Source organism: Phasianus colchicus, chromosome 2 (genome assembly GCF_987193195.1).
Source record: "Phasianus colchicus chromosome 2, bPhaCol1.hap1.1, whole genome shotgun sequence".
In the NCBI taxonomy this organism is placed as follows: domain Eukaryota; kingdom Metazoa; phylum Chordata; class Aves; order Galliformes; family Phasianidae; genus Phasianus; species Phasianus colchicus.
The window spans coordinates 35,441,711-35,468,752 of record NC_143437.1 but is presented as its reverse complement, the minus strand read 5'-3'; the positions used below and the strand labels follow the sequence as shown (position 1 = coordinate 35,468,752).

Here is a 27,042-nt window from a genome sequence, read left to right as displayed (position 1 = left end):
TGCTGCTGTAAATATTTTTTTTCTGCTTTCTGCAGACTTGAGATTTCTTTGTTGACGTCAGAGGTCTGTCAGAAGTGACCTGTTTTTTTTTTTTAAGTGACTATACCCTGGCAGTAGGGTATAAATGTATAAACATTTGTATAAATACACATAGAAACCTTTTTTTGCCTACTTCTAAGCTATAAACTTTCACAGGTGGACCATCAGACCTCTAGTGCCAAAACTTTGGGCAGTGCATCAAAGCTATAGGTGCACAGACTCTTCACTCTCTTAGTATTCAGAGCAGCAGTTTACATGTGGGGACTGTCCACAAATCTAATGGCTTGCTTATTTTGAAATGTTAATTTTATTAATCTGGGGTACTGTGCTGGCCTCCCAGTCCTCTTCCAGTTCTTGTTTTTGTTGGTTTTTTTTTTTTAATATTGGCAAAAATGAGAATGTGCTTATTTTGATCCTGACTTCTTAGGCATTTTAATATTTGCATTAGGTTCTTTATGTTTCTCGCTAAATCTGCCATTCTTTGTTCTTTCCACAGGGAAAATGCCTTCAGTCTTGCCTGGGAGTTTATTTAAAGCACTTGCAGATGGCTAGAAGCAGGTGCTCCAGCTGCTTTTAGTATGGTGCTCTCCTGGAAGTGGAACAGATTGTACTTTGTTGTGAGCCCCAAGTTCCCACAGGTATGTGTCACCTTTTGAGTATGAATAGAATCTGGATGGGTAGGACCTTTGCATTTTCTAGAAACCTTATTATTTTTGCCTATACAAACCACTGAACTATTCCTTGGAAAGAAGAAAAAGTATACTTTCCACTCTTACCTGCCTCTTTCACCTTTCTCTCAAAGTGAAGAAATGAATTCAGTTCCTAAAGACAAGGATCCTCTCTCCTTATTGTACTTAACAGCAAATTTCAGTCATTAAAATCTGGCTGCATGGTATAAAAAAAAATAAAAAAGTAAAAAAAAATTTAGAACAAAATGAGGCTATAAGAAGGCTTTCAGCAGAACCTCTACATCATTTAAAACTTGCCAGATTTTTTTTCTTCCGTTCTTTATTTCCCCTCCCACCTTTCTGTATGTATATTTCTCCAGGTGAACATACCTTCCTCGTGTCTTTATGTTCCTTTATTATGCTTTCCCTAGTATTATTTTAGGTAAGGGCTCTCTGAAAGGGCAAAAGCTTGCTGAGCGGCCCATGGTTTTCATATGAAGCAGGTAAGTAGAAGTGTTCTTTTCCTTTGCTCCTTGGGCAGTCACAAGTGGAAAACCTGGAATGTGCTGCTGAAGGAGAAGGAAACAGTGAGAGGGCAAGTGATATCGGCTCCTCAACCTTTAGAAAGAAACAGTTGTTGCTTCCAGAAGCATCCTGCTTTTCTCTTAGGGTTCTCAAGTTTCAAAAAAAAACCCAAAAATACAGGTACACTATCGCTTGAGGAGTTGCAAATGAGGAATAAAGTGGAGTGATAGAAGGAAATCTTACTAGGAAAATTTTGTTAGCAAGTCACTCATTAAACTGTGGCTCCACACACTTCCATTTCAAGAGTTTCTCATTATATGCGTTACATACTGTCTTGTTCAGACAGTGCTACATATAATGTTGTGTGCCTTTAATCTTTAAAATGAAGTTATTTCCCCATGAAGATCCCAGGAATCTCCTTAAGGTTACAATTTGAAAACGTATTTCCAGCTTCTGAGTTGGAAACTTTATCTAGGTAGCATTTTTGTTTAAATGCTTTAAATGGTTTAAAAAAAATAATAATTATACATATATATACTTGAGTAGTCATGTTTGAGCTGATGCTTGTGCTTTCACTGGTTTGTTAGTTCAGAATGGTATCTGCCCAACTTGACTGTATTTGTACTATGTGAGAACATACTGAAATATGACATATGATACTATGTCTGGAGGTGTTTGCTATGTTGAAGTCCTTTGTTTATATAGCACTAAAGAAGTGTAACGTACCAGAAAAGGTTCTATTTCTAATATTGCTTTACTTCTCAGTACCCGCTAAGGAGAATTCAGTGGTCTCTTATTCATGCTGATTTCTTTGCTTTCTGTTATGCAAATAAATTTTGTAATTGTTGAAGTTTTCCTTCTCATTCTGGAAATAATCATTTCCAGAATTGTTCAGGGAACTCTCCTGAAGAAGAGAACGGCAGGTGCCTAAGAAATGCAGGATTTTGCAGGGAAAGAAACAAAACAAGAACTTAGCCCAGAGCCTTTAGGACAGCATCCAGTCTGTTAATCCAGTCTGATTCAAGTTGCTTTGACTCTGTGGCTATTTTTCCTTCCTTTCTACCCAGATAGCATGTAAACCTGTTTGAGGATGGGACTGCTATGAATTACTTTGTAAGATATAATGTCCAGTATGTGTTCATGATGCAGATACTCTACGTTATACACATTTGTGGCCATGTAACGTAAAACTTTTCAGTATGAGCACTAAATAATCCCCTGGAATGCTACAATAGTGAACTGTTTTGCCATATTCTCTTTTATTCTGTAACTTCAGTCAGCCATTAACCTTATTTTCTTCTTAAAGGGAAGCTTAATGTGTTCAGACATGCAGCTCCGTGACTATTACAAGACTAGAGTTCACCTGCTGACTCCAGCATCCGCACATTGTAAAGCATGTGAGTTCCTTTCATTGTCTAAACTGTTTTGTATGAGGTCTCTCTCTTCTACATGCTAGTTCGGCAAGCTTCTAAGGCATCTGTGAGAAGTAATGATGCAAAAGCTACCTGATTCAACACTGAGAAATATCTAAGTAATATTCAGCAGTATTTGTAGTGGAAAAATTACAGGTGAAAAAAGCATTCTGTGTAAAGTAACTGCTGAGCTACTATAGTGTGTGGTGTTGTAAGTGGAACATGTTCAATGGTGTATTCAACTCAGAAGGTGTCACTATGAACTTAAAATACACCAAGGATTCATTCTCTTAACAGTAGATTAAATTGGTCAAGTGAGCAAATGTGAGTACATATGTATAGAAAGGATAGAAGTGGAAGTAAAACAGTGTCAAAAGTTACCATCTGTAAACATACAATAGGTGTAGCTGATATTTTTGTATTGAAATAAAGGGTTAATTTTGAAGTCCAAAATGGTAGCTTACAACTCTCTCTAAGGCCATTCTCAGGAGTCAAGTACATGATGCTCAAGAGGAAGATATTTGTAAAGGACTTCAATTTGAAAATCTGGTATAGCCAGCTGATGTTTTTACCATCTTATTGGAAGTCTGTGCTGTTTTCAGGAAGTACACAGTAAAGTCACAAAAAAAACACCCAAAAAACCAACATAGAAATTCTGTCTGGATTTCTCCTTGGATTAGGATGAAACGGTAGGTAACAGTTTTTATGTATGCAATACTCAGTGAAGTAGTAGAAAGAATTTAGATGGTTAGTAGAATGCAAAGACCACTCTTTGCATCATCTTTCTCTTATCTCTTAAGAGTAGAATTCTGAGCATTTTTAGTCATTTTCAGGCTTTCCCCTCAGCTGTGTTCACAGTCTGAGTTTATTAGAAGGAATACTGGGCCCTGACTTTTGTAAAACATTGCAAAGCAAGGCCAGCCAATTCAGTTCAAAGATGCATTACTTACAAAAAAAAGTAAATAAGACAGAAACTTACTTAAATCTTTTCTAGTCAGGATACAGCTGTAGCCATTGTGTGGTGGCATGTAATATGTGCTTTACTGGTCTTTGGAAAGAAGGACTAGAAAGAAAGAGTAGCTGTAGATACTTGTTCAGGGCAATAGTTAAGTAAGTGCCCAGTCTTTTGCATTTTTTTCACTGGTATCAAAAACAGAAGAACATCTTTCTTTGATACACCCAAACAGATCCCCAACAACCAAGCCCCCAGTAACTAACTATTTGGTCCCTGGTTTGTAGCATGATAAATAAGATTACATGCGAGAGGCAGAAAAAAAGCAGTGTCCTGCCCAAAACTATTTGAGCTGTAACATGTGAGACTTGTGAAATAACCACTGTGTTGGACTTCCCCCTGTACTTTAAATGAATTCCTGCTGTGAAGTTTTGCTGTCAGCCACGTGTTGGGAGAATTTTGATTTCACTTACTTGTTTTTATACTTCAGCAGCATGCACTGCTTTGATTGTTTTGTGGGTTAGTTGATAACAAATGCAGGAGTAGTTTGCGGAATTCAGTTTTAAAACTGGGCTGGGATAAAAATTCTTGGAATTACATCTTGACATTTGGACCAAGATCGCATATACAGTTTTTGTCTTTTTGTGACTTTAATGTCAGGTACTAACCTGTAAACATCACAATGTGTAGTTGTCTTGCTTAGGAGGCTTGCTGTATGCCTCAGAACCAGATACAAGATCTTAGCAGGACTCCGCTTGAAGAACAGTTAAACAAAAACTATGAGTAAGGCACTAGTCAATGCAGCAAACAACAATTACAGTCTGTATTCCTTAAGAATAAAGCTATTCTCTTTAGGAAATTGCTTGTAATATGACAGAGTTACCAATGCCAGCTAGAAGGGGAATAGAGAAAGTGCATCTTTCGGATTATGTCTCTGAGGTCTGTGAGACACTACTGAATGGACATTCCTGTAGGTTTGGAGATTGTGCAGTGGTGATATTCAGAAGAGCTGAAGCAAGAGGTAACTGGCCTAGACAGATCTCTGCTAACTTAATGTGAAATAGATTTGTTAAAGAATTATCTACATTGGCAGAAGGAGCTGAAGCCACAGTTGAGGCTGCTGTGGCAAATCTAGTTAAGCAGGAACAACGCTAGCCAGAAACAAATAATTGGCTGCAACAGCTATAAAAAGAGTAATGTTTGTATGACTTTTTTTTTTTTTTTTTTTTTTTTTTGTCTGTTTGTTTTCTCCTTAATTTCTTACTTGCTGAAGTCCGAGGATGCACTTTGTCTTCTGGCTAATGTAACAGACCAAAGCCTTCTGTGCTGCTTTGGAGCTGCTGTCATTCCAAACAGCTATTAACCACCAACCTGTGCTTTATACCAAATGAAACTTGAGCCTGCCAGTCTGGCTGTGGGATGGCTGACACTATTTTGCATTAGAGTTGCTCAGAGAAAACCAGACCCCTTCCATCATAAAAACAGAATATACTACTACATTTGGTGGGGGTCATTGAAGCATCAGAATTTGTTCATCAAGTCAGTAAGAATGTATTTGTAAACAGATGGACCCAGTTAATGCTCAGGATTGTATTTCCCTAGGATCTGTCCGATGAAACTACTACATTTGAATCATTCATTTGGTATACTGAATAAAAGGTCAGTGGTAACTCAGTTGTCTCATCACTAAATGCTAAATCAGAAGAGACAGATTTGACAAATGTCTCTTTCACTGAGATTGTTCATTACATGTACAAAACGCCATTTCAAAAACTTAAGACATTGTTAGTGTACATAATGTGAGGGAGAAAATACTACATGAATTTTTCTTGAATATTATTGCCATCAGGTGCTACAGCTACCAGCTCTGGACAGTGGGGAGAAGGGGTTCTGTGTAGGTTTTCTTTTCCCTTTTTCTGAAGACTCAGTATTAAATTTATCTTGAGCTTTAAGATTACCCATCCATGGGGACTTAATCTCTCAGAAAATTTACAAGTATTGCAACCTGCTTTTTAAAATGTTTTTGATTTTTTTTTTTTTTCCCCTTTGACTCAGAAGACAAAATTCATTGGTGATATAACTTAGCTGAGTGGTAAGAGTTTCACCAGAGATGAATCTGGACTAATCTTTATTTAATAATAATAGAAAAAACACTGTTAATTAAGTGCTGGGGATCTCTACCATGCCTGCTATACATATGCTGAAGTTATATACAGAAGAAGGAAATACGAAAGTTTTTCTTCGCAAAGACTTTTCCTTCAAAGCAACTCAGGTAACTTTTCTCTCTTCAAATTACTTTTCTTTGTTTCTTAAATGAGTGTCAGAGTATATGCTCTTCTCTGCATATGTGAAGGCTAATAAATTGCACGGTTTGCCTGAATGTTACAAAATGTTCTTGAGCATTAGAGCTCCGCACAGTTTTTTCTGTAAAAGTTGACAATTAATAGAATTAATTTCAGTAAGGTGATGTACAACTGGGAAATGGCAAAACAAACAGTGTTTATGAGAAGCGTGCTTTTGTCAGTCACAACTAGTTTCATGGTGTGTTCCTCTCTCTCCAGTGGGCAACTGTCAGAAAATGACATTAGGAAATTCTAAAAAGGTGCTGATTCAAAAACTGTGCTTACTTCAAGATAACAGTTTTTTTTTTTTTTTTCTTTAAAGCTTGTAAATGAAACCTGCATTCTGAGTCAGGGTGTCTTTTTAATTAATTTGTTCTTAAGGTGAAAGTAATCCTTTGAGACACTTCTTTGCAGTTAATGCACAACTTTCATTCAGATTGTCCCTTCTGTAATCTTCAGCATGGTAAGAACAGTCTGCATTTTGAATACAGTACGTTTTCAACAAAATGAAGAACGCAGTTTGCTTTTGCAGCTAGATTCCTTCAGCAGAAGATGGGGATTTTCGTTAAGAAACTAAGCTATTATGGGGCTGGAGAAAATCGTTGTAACACATTAAGTCTTTTTTTAAAGAGGAAATTCACACTTTTACAGAACAGTTGCATCTTAGTGCAGCTGCGTCATGGTTGTAGAGGGACACCATTAATGCCAGCTGAAACTGGGGCCTAAATGAAAGCATCTCATTTCTGTAGACTGATATATTCATCTATATGGATGACATTTAAGAAAAAAAATGCCATTTCGCATTTTTTTATTGATATGAAGGGAAAAAAAAGTATGAAATTAAACAATTTTTGCATTTTTTGCAGAACCTTTTAGTATCCTAAAAAAAATTTTTAAAAAATTGTATACATATAGTTATCTAAAAATGAGTCAGCAAGCAACTGCTGATCTGCACTTGATGAATATCTCAGTAAAATTCTTTCTTGGGATTGCAAGAAAAATCAATCCTTGATCTTTGCTTTTACTGAAGAGATTTACATTGTTATATACTATTGTAATTATAAATAACAGTTACGTTGAAAGAAATCCACGTTATATTAATGAAGATTGATTTAACTGAGAGGTTCCAGGGATTCTAATGAATTTGATTGGGTCAATCTTAATCCCTCAAAACCCTTGTCCCTTTAGAGATGAGTAAGTTACCAGTTACAGAACTCAAATGTAATTTAAGGCTATATAGAAAATACACAAGAGTGATGCTCACACTAAATGCTGAAAACTAGGAAAAACTTGTATGACCGGATGTTTATTTAGAGGGAATTATTTAGGTGAATATATCCTTATTCTGCAGTCTTTTCTAATACAGTAAACCTACCACTACTTGTACATCAACAGTAACTGATCTTAGAATGCCATTTCATAGCCAGGATCTCAGTTCTGCCAAGGGTTTGTTCTAGCCTGGATGGCAATTAGGGAAATTCTTAAAACAGCATGAGTCAATTCTTCTGTTTCAGTTAAGTTCAAATGAGGAACATAAAAATTAACATGAAAGCAGAAATGACATTCAGTGTCAGAAGTAACAAACCTTGAAAGTTCCAAATCAACAGAGATATATTTTAGACAATTTTTATATAAGTGTGCTTTTTCCTAAAAACAATCCCCCCCCGAACCAAACTTTTTTTTTTTTTTGCTGAAGTCTTTTATCTGTAAATATGAAAGAGGGCTACACCCCAGTTTAATTCTTCATTGCCATACTAAACAGTAAAATAGTCTCTCTAGTTCACATTGCTCATGGCAGTCTTATTTGATGTTGCTTTACTGAGTTTGTGATTAAAGCAGTTTGGCATTTTTGTTGGTTGTAAACTTTTGGCATAATGTGAATACCAGTCTCTTTCAAAAACAGCCTTGAGTTGCTTTATGATGCTTGTGCTGTTCCCCGCGTCTGCTTGGTTGATAACGAGGCCTGCTCCAGCGTTCTGCGTAAAAGCATTTCCTACCCAATCAAAATTACCTACGAGTAAAGGCAGGAATACACAACAAGTGAGAACAAGTTATTTATTCAAAATTAATTTGCTCTTGCTTTTCATATATAATGTATGCGTGTGTGTGAGATCAACCTTTTCAGTGCCAAGAATTAAAATATGTTTGGGTCTTATAAGCAAGCTGATGTGATAGATAGTGGTTGCTCCATAATGGTGAACCAAAGCATCTTTAGGTTACCCATTGACGACTACTTCTGAAAACTAAAACAGGATTTTATGTTTTATTCCAGTTCTTACCACCTTTGTCAAAGTCTAAGGTAATGCTACAGAGTATCACAGATCTTGGTGATAGCAGAGAGGATAGCTGCATTAATGGAAAACAGGTAATCCAACTATTTCACTAGAACCCATAAATCCTTAAGATCTACATTTAGATCAGATGGAGTATTTTGGAGAGAAATGCAGTTATTAGAGGCCATATTTTAAAAAAGTCTGTCTAAAGATGCACATGCAAAGTTCTGAGGTGTCTGAGAAACTTACATCCTTTCTTGGGAGTTATTTTAGCTGCTTCAATAAGAAATGTTAAGAATTCTGAAATTGTCAAGAATGGAAAATTGACACCTCATTGTGAGGAATCATTCTTCCAGTGCTTTCAAGGAAAGGATATATCAGGTCATTAACATTACTGTGGCACAGATTTAGTTGTATATTTCTTTGTCTGTAAATCTGTGTGTGTTTGTGTGTGTATATGTGTGTGTGTATCTGTAGCAATGAAAATACAGATATGGAAAAGACTAAAAGAAAACTAAATCCCACCAAAAGGCTTAGAACCCATGCTACAAGGCACTGAAATTTTACTTGGGTATTGGAAAGAATTTAAAATGGAGTAGAAAAGATGAATAGGAAGCTCATACAATGTTTGGGAGGGGAGAAGAGGGTAAGTTCAGCTATTTGAAGTGAAAAGTAAGAATTGGATAGATTGAGAAGGCTGTGTGTGCACATTGTGTGCATCAGTGCATACCCTTCAGAAATCTTGTTACTTAATTTTTAATTCAGTAGCTGTTTTTGGTCCTGCAGCTGAAGCACATCTCTATCAGTTTTATTATTTTGTTAAAGATAGTTTTTATCATGCATATAGTGAGCATTTGATAGTGAAATTTTCTAGGTGCCATGCAGAGACTTAGTATTTAAGTGTACCTTCAACCCAAAATACCAATTAGACATATATCTAATGATGAAAAGAAAGAGAATGTCTGAGATGTCAGTATAGTTAAATGGAATGAGGTGTCAGAAGGGGAGGATGACAGCTGGGTGTACAGTATTTAGTAGAATTGACTATCAGTTTAGTAATCATGTATCATAGTGTATTTTAATGGCCTACAGGAAAGCTAGGGAAGAACTTTTTATAAGGGCAGGTAGCAACAGGACAAGGGGAAATGATTTAAAACTGAAAGACAGTAGATTTAGACTAGATATTAGGAAGAAATTCTTTACTGTGAGGGCGGTCAGACACTGGAGCAGGTTGCCAGGAGGGAGTGTGGGAGGTCCAGAAGTGTTTATGACCAGTCTGGATGGAGCTTTGAGCAGCCTGGTCTGGGGTAGGTGTCCCTGCTTTATAGCAGGGGGGGCTGGAACTAAGTGACCTTAAAGGTCCCTTCCAGCCCAAACCACTCTATGATTCTGTGATGTGGGAAATGAAGAGCAATCCACCTTTGTTGATTGTGGAAACAGTATGTTAGTCATATTTATTCCTATTTCATGAATTATTGTATTCGTATTTTCTGTCTGTTTTTTAAATTCTGAAAACATCATACTACTTTTGAGAAACCGATTCATAGGAAAAAAGAAATTTAAGAGGTTTTAAATAAGAAATTCAAAGCTATCTTCATTCAGGTTCCCAAAGAAATTAGACCAGTAATTTAATTAATGAGTAAATCAGCTGTAGATTCCTTGTTTATAAATGGGTGTTAATTCAAGCTTGATGGCTACAAGTTAGAATGGCTGGAGAGATGGTTGCTTACCAATGTATGCAGCTCCATCAGTCACCATGTATTTGTTACGGTTTAGTTTTGGAAGTGAAGTGTTCTTCTGATCTTTGAGAAAGCACGCGCTCTCTTCCTCAAGGTCAAAGAATTTCTGCCATAAAAAAAATGAAGTTAAGGTTAATAGGAACCATTCTGTCATGGATTAAAACAAAATAGTTTGCTCTTCTACTTCTTATTGAAAACAAGTTTGTGCTGTAGAACAGCTCAAGTTCACAGGCAAGCATTAGCTTTAATAGAACACTGCACGTTGTATTACATACTGAATTCTCACTGTGGTACTTAGTATTCCTTTGCATTGTGAAGCATACAAAGTAGATGGCTACTGCATATTAGATGTGACAAAATGCTGCATAATAATGGCTGTGAAATGAACAGCAAAAAAAGCAGTGCAAAATTGTTGTCTTCTGCATAATGAGAGCCAGAAACTTGAGCTCATTTCCCTTTTCATCAAGGAATCCTGGCATTTGAAGGTTGCTTCAGGATACACATTTCCAGGTACGCCAACAAGTTGAATTCATATTTTTACCTTAGATGTTGCATAGTTTCCAGAAGGAAACCTGCTGATCTCAGAAACACTTCACGAAAAATCTGATAGGCAAAGATAGAAATTTACCAGACAAGAGAAAAATGCATCTGTTTTACCCAGAAAGCGATTGTCTGATTTGTTTTGAGGAGCTGTATGTTTTCCTTACTTGGTTTAGTGCCAGACAAAAATGAGATTTTCAGTACAATACCATGTATTGTTTTTTTATGAAGGAAGCTAATAGCTAGACACAGATTCCAAAAATAGAAATGGAGATTAACATAGGGAAGTAGAAATCAAATATTTACTGCATGACTTGGAAACTTTGATGTGATGGTGTAGAATCTCAAAAGAAGTGTAATTCACAATACGTTATTGATGAAGGTAACCAGTTGTATGTTGCCTCTGCTCTGATTGCCTGAGGAATCCCTACACAAGCATGCACCCACAACAGAAAGTGTGTACTTAGCAAGTAGGAGATGGATCTGAATCATTCTGAAATGCCTCATGTTTGTGGATAAAGTCAGAAGAACAGCTCTTTCTTTGCACAATAAAACAGGAACAGAGATGGTTAGCAGCCATAAGGTGTCCTTCAAGGGTATTTGCATTAACTCTTCCCAGTGATTTGGAAGATAAAGCAAACCACTGCATAACTAACTTTTGTTGTAGGAACTAGTCTAGAAATTGTGCGTGGGGGAAGTATTCAATGCCAGGAACCAAAACATTACAAGCTCTTTTCCCAGGGTTATGATACTTAACAAAAAATTATGCATCTTGACACAAAAATAGCCAAACACAATCATCGTACCAGCTTAGAATTGTCAAACTGAGATATGTTCAACAGATGTGCAAACTGAGAAATTGTATGCTAGTTTCCTGTTTGTATATGCTTGCACAAGAGAAAATTTCAGCTTCAGGCAGGAAAAGATAGGATGACTGAATACGTAATGTGTTCTCCTGCAACAGCTGACAAGTCATTCCTTGTCAGTATAGATACCAGCAGGGAGCTACATCTGTGCTCACAAACAGAATACAGAAATTTGCCTTAGCTAAGCAAGCACACCATCACCAGCATTAAGTAGCTAGATTAGCATTCTCTTAGCCTACCTTCAGCAGAAAAACTATGTTAATAACAACACCTTTTGCTAGGATTTCATTCATTGTTTCCATCCTTATTTTAGGAGTTTGAAACTTTAAAATAAAATTGGTGCTTAAGAGTAAAAGTTTCATAGTTAATGCACAACATTTTTTTGACTCATAGGGCAGCTCTATTTTGATGTTTCTGGAAAATCGTTGAAAGGTTCTGTTTTTTCCTGCCCCTTACCTTAGCAGACAGTTGGTGCTGTAGATCTGTATTCTACTCCACAGCTTTCCTTCCTAGGCTCTAGTTCTCTTGTATCACATCTAGTTACTTTCAGTGAAGCTTCAGAAAGCATGCACCTGCCTGTGTTTAGCATAGTAACCAACAGTACTGGGTCTCTTCTAAAGCTCCTTTGAGTGTTAGAGCATGCATTCTTGCATTGTAGGATGTACTCAGAATATCAAGCATGTGAAACTTAAGTACAGTACTTAATGACAGGTCAGAGAGGCACACCAGCAAACTCTTCACCTGGGCTTCACTCTTTATGATTCAAGCTTTACTTTCACAATCACATTTGGTACAATGTGGGGAGCGGGACAGAGGTGCCTGAAGGAGCAGCAGTTTGGTGGCAGCTTACCTTGGTGTAAAAGGAGCTATGTGCTCCTTTTTTGTCCCTAAGCAAAGCTTCTTCCTCATGAATTCTTCCTGGTTTTTTTTTGGTTTTGTTTTTTTCCCCACAGTATGTGCATTGAGTTTACACACTCAAAGCAATGTCAGGAAGTTTTGTGGCAAAAGATAAAAAATTGTTTCTAGACAGAGAATGCTGTTGAAATTCAGTGTTTGCAACAGGGAAATTGTCTTGCAGTCTGCTGCCTTACTGATGTCCCCATCAGACTGCAAAATGACTGCTTGTTGTTCTTGCTAAGGGCACTGCTGCATACAGCAGGTTTGCAGAGCCCTGGTTTTTAACTGGGTGTTTGTACCAAAACTTGCACTAGTCTGGTCAGCAGCCACAGGAAGCCAGGAGGTTCTTCTCTAATGGAAAAATTACATCTGTGCTGCCTGCTCCAAGGTGACCGAATACCTTGGGCTGCTGCCTTTGGCAAAAAACTGCAGTGTGCTCTGCAGCTGTAGCAAGCCAAGCCATGGGCACCCTGGTGGAACCCCCCAGGCTTTGTTGCTCTTTCCAGAAGAATTAAAAAACAAGTCAAGGGAGCAGAATTTAATGGGAAAAAGTCCCTAAATGCACGTTGTGTAGGACTCAGGTATGCTATTCCCAAGAGAACAGAAGATGGGAGGGTATGATTTTGGTCAGAATACTATTAAGACATTAGCATTGGTTAGTGGTTTAAGTACATTTTCAATCAGCCTGTAATTTAAGTTTCTCTTAAAATTGCAGCATTCTTCTATATAAGCCTATACTGTACATGTCTGCACATGACAGTAGTTTCTGTAGAGTTTTGTGTTCCCTTCCCCCATGCACATGCATTATTACGCTTTGATCCTAGTTAGAACAGATGAATACAAAGGATATACATTTTAAGAAAAACAGTGCTCATCTCTCATGTTTTGTGAATCAGATACATGTCGTGGTGAAGCCTGAGGTACAGTTCAGCTAAAATCAAATGGTTACCAGCAAACTCTGAGCCCTAGGCTATTACTCACACCAAATTCGTTTTTCTTTTGTTTTTGTCAAGGAAGGGACTTGAACAGTGCAGCACGTCTGGTCCACACTGCAGAGGTAACTGAGCTGTGCTGTGCCTGGAGCTTTTTTTGGAGATTGTTATATTTCTGTTTTAACTACACATACTCTGGCTAGGATATCTAACTAGAAGAGATGTCTAGGAATCTTTTTTTTTTTCTCCTATCATTCAGCTCTTCACAGAATAAATTTTGTGCTAAAGATTTTACCTATTCTGAGTAGATGGAAATAGGTACAAGTATGTACAGCATTTGGTGCCACTTCACTTCAATAAAACATATATAGAATTTTCGTGCTAAAGACGGAACAAGTTAGAAGTTAATGAAAATAGAAGTGGCTTAAGCCATGTCATTTGTATATGTTTTGTTGGTCTCCAAAATACACTTTATGCTGCTTCTCACTTAAGAAATAACAGTGCCTTTTATAGCAAAAATCTCTATTTTTAGATACATATAATAGATCCCACATAACATGCAAAACACAAACAGTACTTTTTTTTTTTTTTTTTTCTGTAATTCATGGAGTCATAGAATAGTTTTGGTTGGAAGGGAACTCAAAGCCCGCCCAGCCCCAGCCCTGTGCTGTGAGCAGGGCTGCCCTCCACCAGGTTGGGCTGCCCAGGGCCCCAGCCAACCTGGCTTTGAGCACCTCCATGGATTGGACACCCTCCCGTCTCTGGGTGGCCATTATTTTTTCTTGTACTTTGTAATTAATAAACAAAAAGCTGTGCATAAGCAGTTGAACAGTAAGGTTGCACAAATCCAGACTAAAAGACATTCGTGCTGTCACATTTACCAGCCATAAGGCTCCAGTTGCCTTGGTTAGCTTTGCTGTGAAAGACCAGATGCAGTGTTTTATGCAAGCTGTCCCCCACACAGACTGCCTTTTGGCATCATTCTGTTTTTCTCTCTTAATTTCAATGTCTGTTACTACTAGGAATAAATTTAGTTTACTATATTATGTAGGCTGCTCCAAAAGTAATGTCTATTACTTATTTCCATGGGAACTACAATAGGCACAAAGAGCACAGTAATACCAGTTGATAAAACGAATTCTCATCTACGAACAGTTTTTCAACACAGTCACCACCATTAGCTTAGCTGTGCATTTTTGCCAGTGGTGAACAAGAGCCTGCATGCTGCACTTGTAAAAATCTGCACCAGTCCACTGTTTGATCTCCATCAACATTCAGCAAACATTGGTGAATGTCAGTGGGTGCCATTTTTTCTGCATGGAGGAATTGAATCCAACACCCTTGCTTCATATGCTTTTCCATGTCAGATGCCACTGTGTCAGAGTCCTTCTCTGCTGCCATCTGCCACACAGCTACAACATGTAATGGAATATCGGTGGGAAGGTTCAGCCTCTGCTGCAGTACCACCACCATCTGCCTCTGATGTTGTGGGCCAACATAGTAACATAGGAGGCATTACTTTCAGGGCAGCCCTCATCCACTTCCTGTGTTCTTTAATGGCATTCAAAGGCTTTGGTACTAATGAAGACCACTTCTCTGTTGTGAAATTTTCTTCATTTTTTTCAGGACAGGGCGGGGAGAATAAATAGGTTTCAAAGAAGGAATACTGTTTATACTTACAACTTTCAAACTACAGCTTGGAACTTCAGTGCAGATAGCTTTGAGAGATGAAACAAAGTTGAAAGTAAGGGGATCTGTGTCTCTTGAGAAACTTATGAGGAGTCGTACTTTAATACTTCGTAAAACTAACGCTTCTCTTATCTTCCCATCTAGAAATGGCCAATATCTGTGGATTAAAAAAAAAAGAAAAAAAAATTTTTAGGCAGCCAAGCATAGAAGACACCATAAACACATGTGAATTTAATTTCCTGCTTAAGGAGTGCTGCTCTCATCTCATCTGCAAGAGTTGTCACTGAGAAGATCAGCCAGCATCCTGTTCCATGTCACTCTGCCCTGCCATGGCATGGAGCAGTGCAGGTGGGGATAGTTGAGCTGTGTTGGCCCATAGCTGCGCCAGTTGCTCCTGCATCACTGCCTGTAGTGAGTACTACAGCTAGAGGGTGCTGCTTACCTAGCCCAGGCAGAGGAACAGGAAGGATTTTCTGCTGGTTGCAGGTGTAAGGGAACAGGGACAATGAAATCTTTGCCATGCTCTCCCTCCTCCTCCCTCTCTTACAGGGAGAGGAATAGAGACCTTGTGTTAAGTTCATCTTTGAAAAGGAGAGCTGCTGCTGTGCATAGTGTCTACATCCTTTAATAGCAGAAGGAGATGGATTGTTAAAGGAGGATGCTGCTTTTTCCTGATAATTTCTGTCACAAACAGGATGCTGGCCTCCATGGTGCTATTCTTACAGCTGGTGAGAGAGATACCTGTTGTCATTAGTTCAAGCTTTGTGTTCCCAAGATGAAAGCACATCAAGACAAGGAAAATTAGACAAAGAGAATACACTTTTGTTCTAGCAGTGTCAAGACATTCAACCTAATAAAATCTGATTTCTGTAATGCTAGAAAATAAAAAAGTGAAAAAATGGAAGCTGACCAGGTAGGGAAGCTGTGGCAATGCCTTGAATACAAAGCCAGAGTGCTAAAGAAAATGTTGCAAACCACAGGTGGCTTTCTTGGATCTGCCTGAATCCAAGAGATTTCTGGATTATTTAGGCACGAGAACAAAGAAGGGAGGAATACAGAAAGTAACATCATGTGCAACACTGCAGCAGTTCTGCATATGTAGACCCTTTCCAATCTAAGGAGAGATCAGATGGATAGATGATGTGAGATTGAAGTTCCTGCAGCTTGCAGTACTCAGGATTCCATTGACATGAGAGAAGCTGTATGTAATGAGTTTATCTGAAAAACCCTCTTCTGGATTTGAAATGGTTTACACAGTATATTAGCCAAACTTTTTTTTTTTTTTTTTTTCTGAACATGTTGAACAAAACATATCTTCATACAAAACTGGAAAAAAGTACATTTGGCCTAATGGTGATCAAAGTGTGTGGGTAGAACAGCAAGCTTAACGAGATGCTCTGTTCATAGGAGCTGTTTCTGAGGGATCACTGGATACTTGTTTTCTGAGTAGAATGGTTTTATAAAATTGTGGCTCCAGTTTGGGGTGATAGGTACTTTTTAACGGTTCACACAAACTGTGTTTAAAAATGATTTGATTTTGTTTTTAGCATTTCTCCTATCAGTTATGATACAACTTAACTTAAAATGTGATCTATGCTGAATTTGGAAAGACTTTTAATGTATCTGTGTATTTCCATAAAACTGACATCTCCCATGCTTCATGGGAACTCAGCACGTTGTCTCTCCTGCATGCACATACACTCTCTCTCCTGTTGAATAGCTGTGTAGTTATAGTATCAAAGCAGTGGATATAACAGTGTAAGGAACAGGATTCGTGGAAATGTAGGTTCTTGTACTCCTGGGTCTCAGTCACTTGCAGATGGTCTGACTAAACAAGTTCTGAGTTCCTTTGATAGGCAGATCCAAAGCTTAGGACCCTGAACTGGAAATGTCTTCTTAGGTCCCAATTCTGCTCCCATTTAAGTCAATGGCAGAACTCTCACTGATTTCAATAAGAGCAGAATTGGGCCCCAAGAAATTGGTCCACATAGCAACTAATCTCCTGTGGGTTCATGATCTCCAGCAGACCTTATGGCATCGTGATAGCATGCTAGCCCTGCACATGGACACTCACCGTTTAGCATTTGTGTCAATGACGATCGGCAAGTAGTCCATGACAGCTATGTATACAAACTGTTTGGCATCATCGATAACATTGTATATAGCTTCAATATCCAGGACTCTGTCCTTTGGGCAGAAGAGTTTAGGTGAATTCTGTGAAGGCAAAATTCAAATATTGCATTTAAAATAGAAGGACAGATTCTTTTCTTCTCCCTTCACATGTCTTAAGGTAGTAAGCAATATTCTGAATTTCAGTAGAGACTGTTAACTTTACCCGTCCTGCTGGAATACTGAAACATACAAAGTAATTTTCAAGGCTTATTTTTTCCTTGAAAACATTGTCAGGTAGATACAGCTGGGTAAAATATAGACAGCACAAGCTTGAAAACTGTCCTCTCTGAAGCTCTCGCTGAAGGTGTTACATTTCATATAAATCTGTTGTGGAGTCCAAGGACTGGTTACTGTTAGATAGAGTAAAATCTGTGAACCTAATCTATAACTTACTACCAGAAAGTAGTCTGTTATGTTACTCATTTTAAATGACCATAAAGTTACCATTTACTCAATCACTGTTGCAGGGAGATGCTGCAGTTTTGCAAGAAGCTTATCTTTAAAACCTGGCTTCAGGTTTTACCTGGTACTGAGCTGTTAAGTAGCAAGCCTGGATTTCAGCTTTTCTGGTCTGTGTGTGGAGATGCAGAAGGTGACAGCCTGCTAGAGTCACCCCCCTGCAACAAAGGCCAGGGCCTACTGCTCTTCTGCCCAGCAGAGAAGAGGTGGAGCTATCTGTTAAACTGCTCATGGCGCCTGTGAGCAGGAGTTGCTAAAGGCATTTGTAGAATTAGAGCAAGTACCAGTTCCTGCAGTGCTGGTTTTGCCAATGCACTGCTTTCCTGCTGCTGTGCCATCTCTCCTTTGTTTTCTGCTCGGCTGGCATCGAGGCTACATGTCTATTTTTTCTTTAGGGGTGTTGTTTTTTTTTCCCTTCCCTTTCTGTGTACAGTGATGGTAGTGCCTTAGTCACTGATTGGTGTGAAAAGGCTTCTTACAAATAAGGAAGTTAGGAAAATGTTAGAAAATTAACAGTAGCAAAATTGTAAGACCAGTATTCCAGATGCATTCTTGAATACTAAGAAAACCAAACAGAACATGTGTTTTTTCAACCAGTCTGGAAGATGATCTTGTTGCTAAGAAACATTACAGCAATGACTCCTGACTATAAGAAGGAAAGTTCAGTGACTTAGTGTTATACTTGTTGTTTTATATAGCATAAAGGTTGAAAGTGAAATACGTTTTCAAGGAATAAGTCTAGACTCAAGAAAAGGTGTAAAATGAATTTGTTAAACATAATTTATATCATCTGAAATTTAAAGAGGCTGTTGCACTGTTCTTATGCTCAATATTTTCTTGCAGAGAAGTTGTAAGTCACACAGAACAACAAAGGAATTGTTACACATTGTCATTTTCAGATGCCTTCATTAAAAAGACTAGGAAGTCAAAGATACTTAGAAGAAAAACCTCTGTTCTCCCTGTAACACTCATTTTAAATGTCCTTTTTCTTTTTTTTTTTAGCCTTCCATTTGGTACCTCTTGGTATGGCTGACCTCTGGTCATCGTGGGTATTTTAGTGCTTTCCTCAGTGTTGATAGTACTTTGTCAAGACAGCAAGCACTGTGTGATACATCCGTGCAGCAAGCACAAGCAGGCCCCATGAGAAGGGCAGCAATGAGGAAGTGAGCTCCCAGCCTCTTACAGACTGTTCTTTTTGGTAATTTAGGAATAGCCAAGGTAGTAACACTTGGTTCCACCAAACCCACAAAACTCCAGGGCAGCCTTTCAGATGGGCATGCCGATACCCAGCTGCCGAATTTTTGAGAATTTTTTTAGTAGGTGAGAAATGTATTGAAAAGTCATGTTTTCTGGAAGAAAGAACTGAATCTATTGATAGAATTTCCTCACCATACCAAGCAAACTTTGTAGATCAAAACAAAACAATAGTATAACTCTTACCCTCACCTATATCTTCCTAACTGAGGAGAAAGGAAGCACAGAGACAGGCACTACACTGAAATGGGGATACCCATTCTTCTAATGAAGAAGTGTTTCCTGAGTGCAGTGTGATGGGCATCATCTCCCTTCATACCAGCAAGGCCTCTGACCGTTTCAAAGTGGATGACTTGCTGGTGATAGACAGTGAGTGTCATAAAGAATGTCCCTGATTTGCTCTTCTTGCCCCAGAGAAGATACATGGGAGCAAATTCAGATCTAAAAAATTTTAACAGCTTGTGAGCAGACTTTTGCTATTGCACCAGAACAATATCTCAGAACAATGCATGTGGAAGTAGCTCAGTTAAATTCAGGTCTGCTTTGCAGCCTGCTCACACAGAAGAAAAGTTATTTTTCTTACGATGGATAACCTAGTAACGAAACAGGCTGTGACTACAAATTCAGGTAGTTCCCAGAGTTGGACTTACTGATCTAAGCTTCTGACTACTGTAACTCCTTTCTGTTTGTTTTCTGAAGTGGAATTCCAAGATAAGGGCCTTTTTGTCCACAGAAAAAGAGAATGCAGATCACAGGGAAGAATTGCATGTTCTGCAAGCTGCAGAAGAATAGTTCTTGTAAGAGCTCTAGAATTAATGGTCCCCTTAAGGATGGCCTTTGCCACATGACTGTGTGCCCCCTCTAGGAAAGGCTTCCAGCAGCATTTCTTAGTTTCTTACAGATTGCTAAGAAGAGAGTAGGAGTTCACATAATTTTAATAACAGCAACGACTTCAGGTAGAATTCATTTTGCAGCTCCTCAGCTGTCTTAAAGTCAGTTCTCCTTATTTGAGCCAGTCCTTAAGACTGTCCAGAATCAATAGAAGTATATGTCTCCTCAGAAGACTGTTAGTTCTGGCTGCCTTAGGCACTTCAGATTATCACTTGTTTCACTCCAGAACAGCTCTCTGTCTCTCCAGTGACTGTAGAAGTCTGAAAATCTTGGACACCTGAACTTTCTTGGCTCCCAGCAGGTGAAGGTAAATCCTTTCCCATTTAACTACTCATCTGCATCAACATCTAGTGCTAGTAGCTCATAAAAATTGAGTGCTACGTACTTCATGTTGCTTTAGACTTAGCTGGCTATAAAACAGCCCCTTGCTTCATGTAGAATGGAAAATAACTCTTAAAATCTTCAGTCTATTCCTATTATGAAGGCTGTTTTATTTTACTCATGTAATAATGTCCAAAAGGAAAGATCCTTCAATATCTGTATCAATCTGTGTACTTTTTTCCAGTTTTGCTACATCACTTCTGAAAAGGATGAGTGTTCCATTTCTTCCCATTAAAAATACAAACACACAGGCAGTGAATCCACAGGGAATGCTACTTGAATTTTAGATGTTTGAAAATATGATTTAAAAATAAAAGTAGATATGTTCTACAGAAGCATGAACGTCTCAAGGGAAGAGCGAAGATCCTTATAAATATCATGTACAAAAATTCAAGCTCTGACATTAAGTTTATAATACAACATTTTGGATGCCTGATTAAGAATTCATTTACTCCAAGCTATTCACCTTGTATCCACCATTTTAAGTAAATCAGCTAATTTGAAGGTCAGCCCTACCATTTTCTAGATGAAAGAAGAAAAGTGGTGAAAATTACAGAGGAAAGAATAAGAATATTGCTCATATTCTGCACCAGTTTTCAGTCATGGCAAATTGCAGATAAGAACAATTTCACAGAAATCAAAATGTAAAAATATACTGTGATTAGTTTCTTTTGCAGCACAGGAAAAGATAAAACTTTCTTAAAACCTTTCAACTACTGAAATAACCACTTTCCCAGACAACAGAGTGAGGTACAGATAACAGCTATAGTGGTCTTATCTCTATATCTGTGTTTCCAGTCATCTGCACAAGTCTCATCTCAGCGTTAATAGCTGCTTGCAGCTAAGTACATAGCAGTAATACACATTTTCTTCTCTTAGGGTCAGTTGAAAGAAGTGCTTACTTACCAGCTTAAATTACACCACATAAGTTCATATTAATGGTAATTTCCATCAGTAGTCCTGTTAATTTCTAAAGGGTTTATGTGCTTTCCTGAAGACAGATTCAGGTGCTTTCAAAGAGCCACAAAACATTAGAAAATAAAATAGAAGATATAAAAGCCAAAGTACTGAACTGTGGAAATAAAACCATCTGCTATCTGTCAGGGAGAACACAGCCATGTGTTGGACTTCATCCAGAGAACTGTTGAACACCTCTGTTTCAGTAAAGAGGCACTGTAGTTTACATATTAAATAATCCTTTCCCCTTCCCTCCCTCTCTGCAATTCATTTCAGAACTTACCGACACAAAAGCTTCTGATTTTGTCTCATTCAGCTGCAGCGTCAGTTTGTTTTGAGTATCGTACACCCCGTAGAGTCTCTTAGACCAACTTGGAGGTATTTTATTCTTGTATTTTAATGAACTGTACAGGGCAAATATCCTTTGTAAATCCAGGACCAGGCAGCTGCAGTTGTACACGATGACACCAAGTTCTTTCATCTGTGAAATTAAAAGTTCTTGTTATTAGTGGTGTTTTGGCTGAGGGATCTGTGGAAATAAGCAGCAAGAATGTAAACATTTTTTAAATGTGACTTCCAGAGGCATACCTTGGACTCAGTGGTATTATTCTCAGCTACAGGAACACTCATGAACAGTACTCTGTTAAAGGAAAATGCATGAGCTAAATTTTCAAAGTCAAAAGCAGGCTGAAGTTGTAACAAGTTTTGTATGCATAGCTGTGTCGCAGCCACGTTCCTGACGGTACCCCACGCCTGAGAGATGGACACAACTTGAGAGCTGATGTCCATTTGTCACAGGCACCTTTTTTCTTGCAGCTGTTGCCCAAGAGTTATAATTCAGCTGGGATGGGTCTTTTTTTTTTTCCTTTTTTTTTTTTCTTGTTTACAGAGAAGGCCTCCTTTCTGCTGAGTGACAGGAGCACACAGTGCTAGTGGTGACAGCTTCTTACATCAGAAATAAATTGTCTTCTCTGACTCTCAGAAAAGCTGAAAGCAAAAAGCTTAAGTTATCTGCCTGCTGAAGAAGAAATACGAATCTTCAGCTTCTAATAAATGCATGAACAAAACAGATCCTTCATACTCTCAGTAGCTGGGTGTATTACGCGCAGTATGATCCAGAATGTGGAATACACAGTTAAGACACAAAAACATTTGATTCTTAGCACTACCATTGTTGTGGTACCTCACCAACAGACTCCAAATTTCTGGACATCAGTTTTGTTGCATGTGAAAACAGAGACAGTTAAGCACTTTGAAAGCATCACTGTTCTCACATGTAAAGATGAGGGAAAATAGCTGAAGCAAATGTAAGTAGTATGAGACAATCAAATGCTTTAACAGTCTTCATACTCCATATAAGTGAAGGCACATCTCGTGATTATCCTGAAGTCTTGGTTTGGCAGAGATCTGATTGATTACACATACCCAGTATTTCTGTCGTTGAACTTTTATATATATATTCCACTTACAAGTTATTTCTTTGGATTCTGGATTTTGAAATCAAAGTGTAACGACACAGCCTCTCTCTACCTTTTGTTTCTTTACACACTAGGCTCAGGAAAGCACTGCTGTGGGCACAAAAGCTATTGACCTCTTATCTACATTTCACATTACTTCAGCCATCTTCAAAAACCAAGCCAATCTGCATGTTCCTGTTGAAAATCAACATGTAGAACAAATATTTAAAGGACCGATGCTTTTTTTCTGCAAGCCCACTCTCTTGGTAGCATGTCCCAAAAGTCTTCCTGACATGATGAAGAAAATAGGGAGGATGTGAGTTCTCCTGCATGCTCATGCTTTCAGTGACACAACAAATTCCTCACTGGTTGCATTCCTTCAGATGAGCTCACCACAGTCACATCAGGCAGTTTCTGAGAGGAGTGTATGTTTTTGTAGAGCCTGTGTGAACGCTTGAGACACACACAGTTATCTTGGAGATTGTTCCTGCACAGTTTTGTCTGCAGATAAGAAACACTGCAAGAGTGAGCAGAGGAATACAAAAGAATAGAGCCGAACCTTTGCTCCCTTCCAGTGGTGGGAAACAGCAGATCCCAACATTGCAGTGTGAAGGAAGTACGATGGTTGGCACTGTCTTCAAGTCCCTGAGTTGGAAGTACCACATACATCAGAATATACAACTCTTAACAACCTCATTCCCAAATATTTACCAAATTGCTTTAGCCAAGATTACCCAGAATTGCTATTGCCTAAGTCTTAATATTACTATGAACTTTTTTCATTTAATTCGGAGAAAAATAAGATACTCCTCCATTAACCTGTACAGCTAGCAATTTGTGGGTAGTTGAAAAACACAGACTGCTTATTGCACTGCAGCATCTTATTCATAAGACAGTAAATTCATTTTGATGATAAATACAAATTATTCCAAGCTGTGCCCAGCATCTGAGCCAGTCTGTTTGGAGTAACATCTCTTTTTTTCCCCTGGGTGCCGCTATCTTTGAAGATGCTCCTGTTTTTAGTTTTAGGCTGTCTCTGACCTCTGCGCACTGTTTGTCTCCAAACATTTTAAACTGTACATTATCTCTGTTTTCACCGAGCACTGCAAATGCTGCTCCCTTAATTGCCAGGCACGTAATTGCAGAGGACTCACTAATAATATTCAGTTACATGTATCTGCATAATACAGCTTAATCGGCTTTTCATGGCTCTTAGCTGATTCCTACATAATTATGTGGTTACAGGTTTCCTTTCACTTTTGAGTTCCACTATTACTATTCCACTTTATCCCTCCACTAAGCAGAAGGATAAAATAGCGACCAATCAGCAAACCAGAGGCTGTCAGCCTTGCATCTGTGTGAGCAGCTCTCTTCAGAGAAGCGTGCTTTCTCCCTCTCTGCAAACCAAAGCATTGCCCTTCTGCCTCTGCACTTCCTTACCTACAGAGATGAGGAAGCAGCCTGCTGTACTACCCGCTTTGTGCCTCTGCCATTTTTACAACCCACCTTGCATGTGCTCCACAGTGCTCGCTGTGCCCAAACAGCAGGCTGCAGCCAGACCTTGCCTGGCACATGGGCTTCAGTGACACCACTCCAGGTTCACCCTGCAGTAATGAACCCGGCTGCCCACAGTACTGCATCGTGCAGTTGTCCCCTCTGGAGGCACACAGTGATCAAAGCTTTCCCTGCTTCTGGGAAGCAGGGATGATAAGAAATAATGATAAGTCATGATAAGAAGTCTCCCCACACATGCTCGCCGGTACGTGATACAGACCGGACTCCTACTTTTCCTCTGGCATAAGAATTACTTTCTTTTTCCAGCTGCCTGTTTTCATTAAGCTTTATGGAATTCAGTTCAGAGTTGCCTGAACTTGGAAAGTAGCTTGAAAGTTACCGGAAAAGGGCAGACAGCAACTCATATGCTTACTGTGCAGAGCACATTTCCTTAGAAGATGAGGTTAAATGTTGGTCTGTGGGCTTGATACAGTCTAGTTCAAGTCACCTTGAAAGGAAAACAGCACAAAAAAAATTCACAGAAACCGCAGCCCCATTGTTGTTGCAGAACAGCCTTAAGTAGGTTTGGAGACTAAAACGTGATGCTTCTGCTTCAGAAGCATCTTCTACACAGAGCCTGTTTTTACTCACATACTGAGTTGATGAGAGACTGCTTTTTTCCCAGTTAATCACAAAGCCTGTCATCCTGGAGGCACTTCTGAGAGTGGGTTGCAAGGATGTGCTAGTGACAGATTTAGTATGAAGTTGTATGTCATCTAGATAAGGGAAAATAATTTCCCTTCAGTTTGAGAGCTGCTGTTTTTTATTACAGACTTTTTTTTTTTCTCTCAATAGTCTCACAGGAGAGGCAGAAAAAACATTTATATTGAAAGAATCAAAATCTGAGTGTTGCTCCCTGACTTCCACTGACTGAAACCTGCAGCTAAGCATCATCCAAGGTATCTGATACGGTAAATTCCTCCAGGTCTAGAGCTTATAAGGCAAAGGAAGTATTTCTTCAGTCCAAGTTTTAAAAGCAACTTTTAACTTAATAATGACAATACCAGTGAAAAATTAAAGCGAAGAAGGTCTCAAGAAATCAAAGTCTATGGAAGATAAATCTGAATGAAAGTCACAAATTTGAATGCCTCAAAATGGAACTGAAATACTGAGATAGGAAAATCTGAAAAAAAGTTGTGATATTTTAGTTGATATTTTCAAAGCATACATTGGCATCTGGGAACAGGGAATTTTGTGTCCTCTCTTTCCTTATTTAAGAGCCACCATAAGTGTCCTTTTCAAAGAATAAAAACAACAGAGTGGGCTACCCTTGTTATTGCTCACACCATTTCCATTTGTACAGAGTATCTATTAAAGACTAACAAATGAACATCTATATTTCTTGCCAGGAAGTGCTTTCTTAAATCACCAGAGAAGTGAATGGTTACAAAGACTCAAGGAAAAATGACAGTGGCCCTGTATGATGATGGTCTAACTACAGAAGACAATTACGCTGCAAAAAGTAATAGAAAGTTAGAAAATTAAGTATTTCTAATTAGAAAAACTGATTTTTGTGACAAGAGGAAGAATAACTTACTAGACTGGACTGTAAACAAGATTTCAGTAATAGAAATTTTTGCTTGTTCTTTGCTCTTACACATTTGTAGGTGTTGCTTACAAAATGAGAAAACAAGGGAAGATAATCTAAAACAAAAGGGTTGTGGATTTATAACACTCAAGTTCCATAATGTGAGAAACAATAAGGCTTTTTAGAAACTTGTGGACGATGGGGTTAGGGCATGTTGTCTCCGTAGCCCAGAGTGCACAGACCAGACAGTGTGTTCTATATTTATCTTGGGATACACTCTAGGAAACAGCCCCCTTGTGTAGGCAAGGTACTATCTGACCTACATAAGAGTGGCACAATCTGGTTCACAGCTTGTAGTATCTGACTTGTGTGAGCAGAGCAGGAGGCTTTAGAAAATTCCTTATTAATTTCTTAAAAAAATGTTTAATGATTGCTCTGTCTGAAGTCTGATCATCCGATCCTGAAAATGCTGTGCAGCTCTCCTGAGGCACCAGCTGCCATTTGCCTGAAAGCTCAGACAATCTGCAGGCGCCATCCATTGCCTGTGCTAGGGAAGCACTGGAATAACTACAGGGAGTCTGTTGTTGAACTCTAAATTTACTCAGCAGACCATTATGTATAGGGCTGCATGTGTTTGCCTCCTGTCTGCCCTTTGTCTGTGTTTGAAAATGTATTTCATTATCTTTTCAGGTCTGTGGGGGGTTTTAATGAGCAATTTCCAAATGTACGACTGAGCAAAAGCAGAATGACAACACTAGGGCAGTGGAGTAACAAGAAATGTGATCTGTCAATTACTAAGGTTTAAAAGATCCTCAGAATTTCTGTAGCTTCTGAAGGAAAATAACAGACAGTATTAATTACCACCATGCAGCAGGCTGCAGATATTTTCAGTGGTAAATTCAGGACCTTCTCATAACGTGCTATAGATAGGTGGTCAGCCTGGGCTCCAGACACTGGGTTCCTTTTCACTCAGTTATCAGCCTCATGTGACACCCCTCCCATCTCCCTCCTGTTTCCATCTGGCAGCAGACAGTGCTCAGTGACTCTCCAGTCACACACAGCATCATCACTCTATGGCTGCTTTCACACCGCTGTTCCACAGCCCTCACCAAACCCGCTGAGAGGGACAGGAAGGATGTGCTGGGTGCCCTGCAGCCCTAGTGCAGGATGACCATCCCCAGGGGAAGGAAAGCTGGGAGATCTGAGATAGAGAGAAGCGTTTCTTGGTACCATGGTGTTTGACAGGAGTGTTGTAGCAGGCTTGTCTCTAATGGGATTACAGGAGTAGCACTCATCACAAATTCATTAGGTGTAACAGACCCCACTCGGGTGGCTGTCACTTTGATGTACAACAAAAACACAACCTGACTCTGAAGAGGCTGCGCAGGCTGCAGCACTTCCTCACCTGTCTCGCAGAACACATGCAGGCATTAGAGCTCACCAAAACAGCAAAGCACAAACCTCAGCTAACACTTCGCTAGAACCTGCAACCAAACCCTGTGCATCCAGAGCCAG

General features: G+C 38.9%; 2 protein-coding genes across 12 annotated transcripts in view; one reads left to right on the top strand and one right to left on the bottom strand.

Moving 5' to 3' along the window:
* The window catches only part of LOC116228578 (uncharacterized), a 54,778-nt gene that overhangs the window by 13,692 nt on the left and 14,044 nt on the right, over window positions 1-27,042 (top strand). Inside the window, exons 3-7 of one of the 7 annotated variants that reach the window (XR_016464177.1) lie at window positions 536-677; window positions 2,539-2,629; window positions 5,652-5,868; window positions 7,842-7,978; window positions 8,211-8,303. Coding sequence is in view for 1 of the 7 variants with exons in the window: in XM_090135367.1 (XP_089991493.1) it covers window positions 5,779-5,868; window positions 8,211-8,303 (183 nt within the window). In the remaining 6 variants the exon portion in view is untranslated. Of the gene's footprint in view, window positions 1-535; window positions 678-2,538; window positions 2,630-3,121; window positions 4,806-5,651; window positions 6,402-7,841; window positions 8,304-27,042 lie in introns of those variants that run through there. The other 6 variants (XR_016464179.1, XR_016464178.1, XR_016464180.1 and 3 more) reach the window with 6 other exon arrangements.
* PLD5 (phospholipase D family member 5) overlaps window positions 6,395-27,042 on the bottom strand; it is a 205,141-nt gene continuing 184,493 nt past the window's right edge. For all 5 annotated transcript variants that reach the window (XM_090135364.1, XM_090135361.1, XM_090135360.1 and 2 more), the window contains 5 exons: window positions 21,272-21,469; window positions 16,949-17,088; window positions 14,866-15,031; window positions 9,942-10,056; window positions 6,395-7,949 (listed from right to left, as the gene is read on the bottom strand). In XM_090135364.1, the coding sequence (XP_089991490.1) occupies window positions 7,714-7,949; window positions 9,942-10,056; window positions 14,866-15,031; window positions 16,949-17,088; window positions 21,272-21,469 (855 nt within the window). In that variant the 3' untranslated portion in view covers window positions 6,395-7,713. The remainder of the gene's footprint in view (window positions 7,950-9,941; window positions 10,057-14,865; window positions 15,032-16,948; window positions 17,089-21,271; window positions 21,470-27,042) is intronic.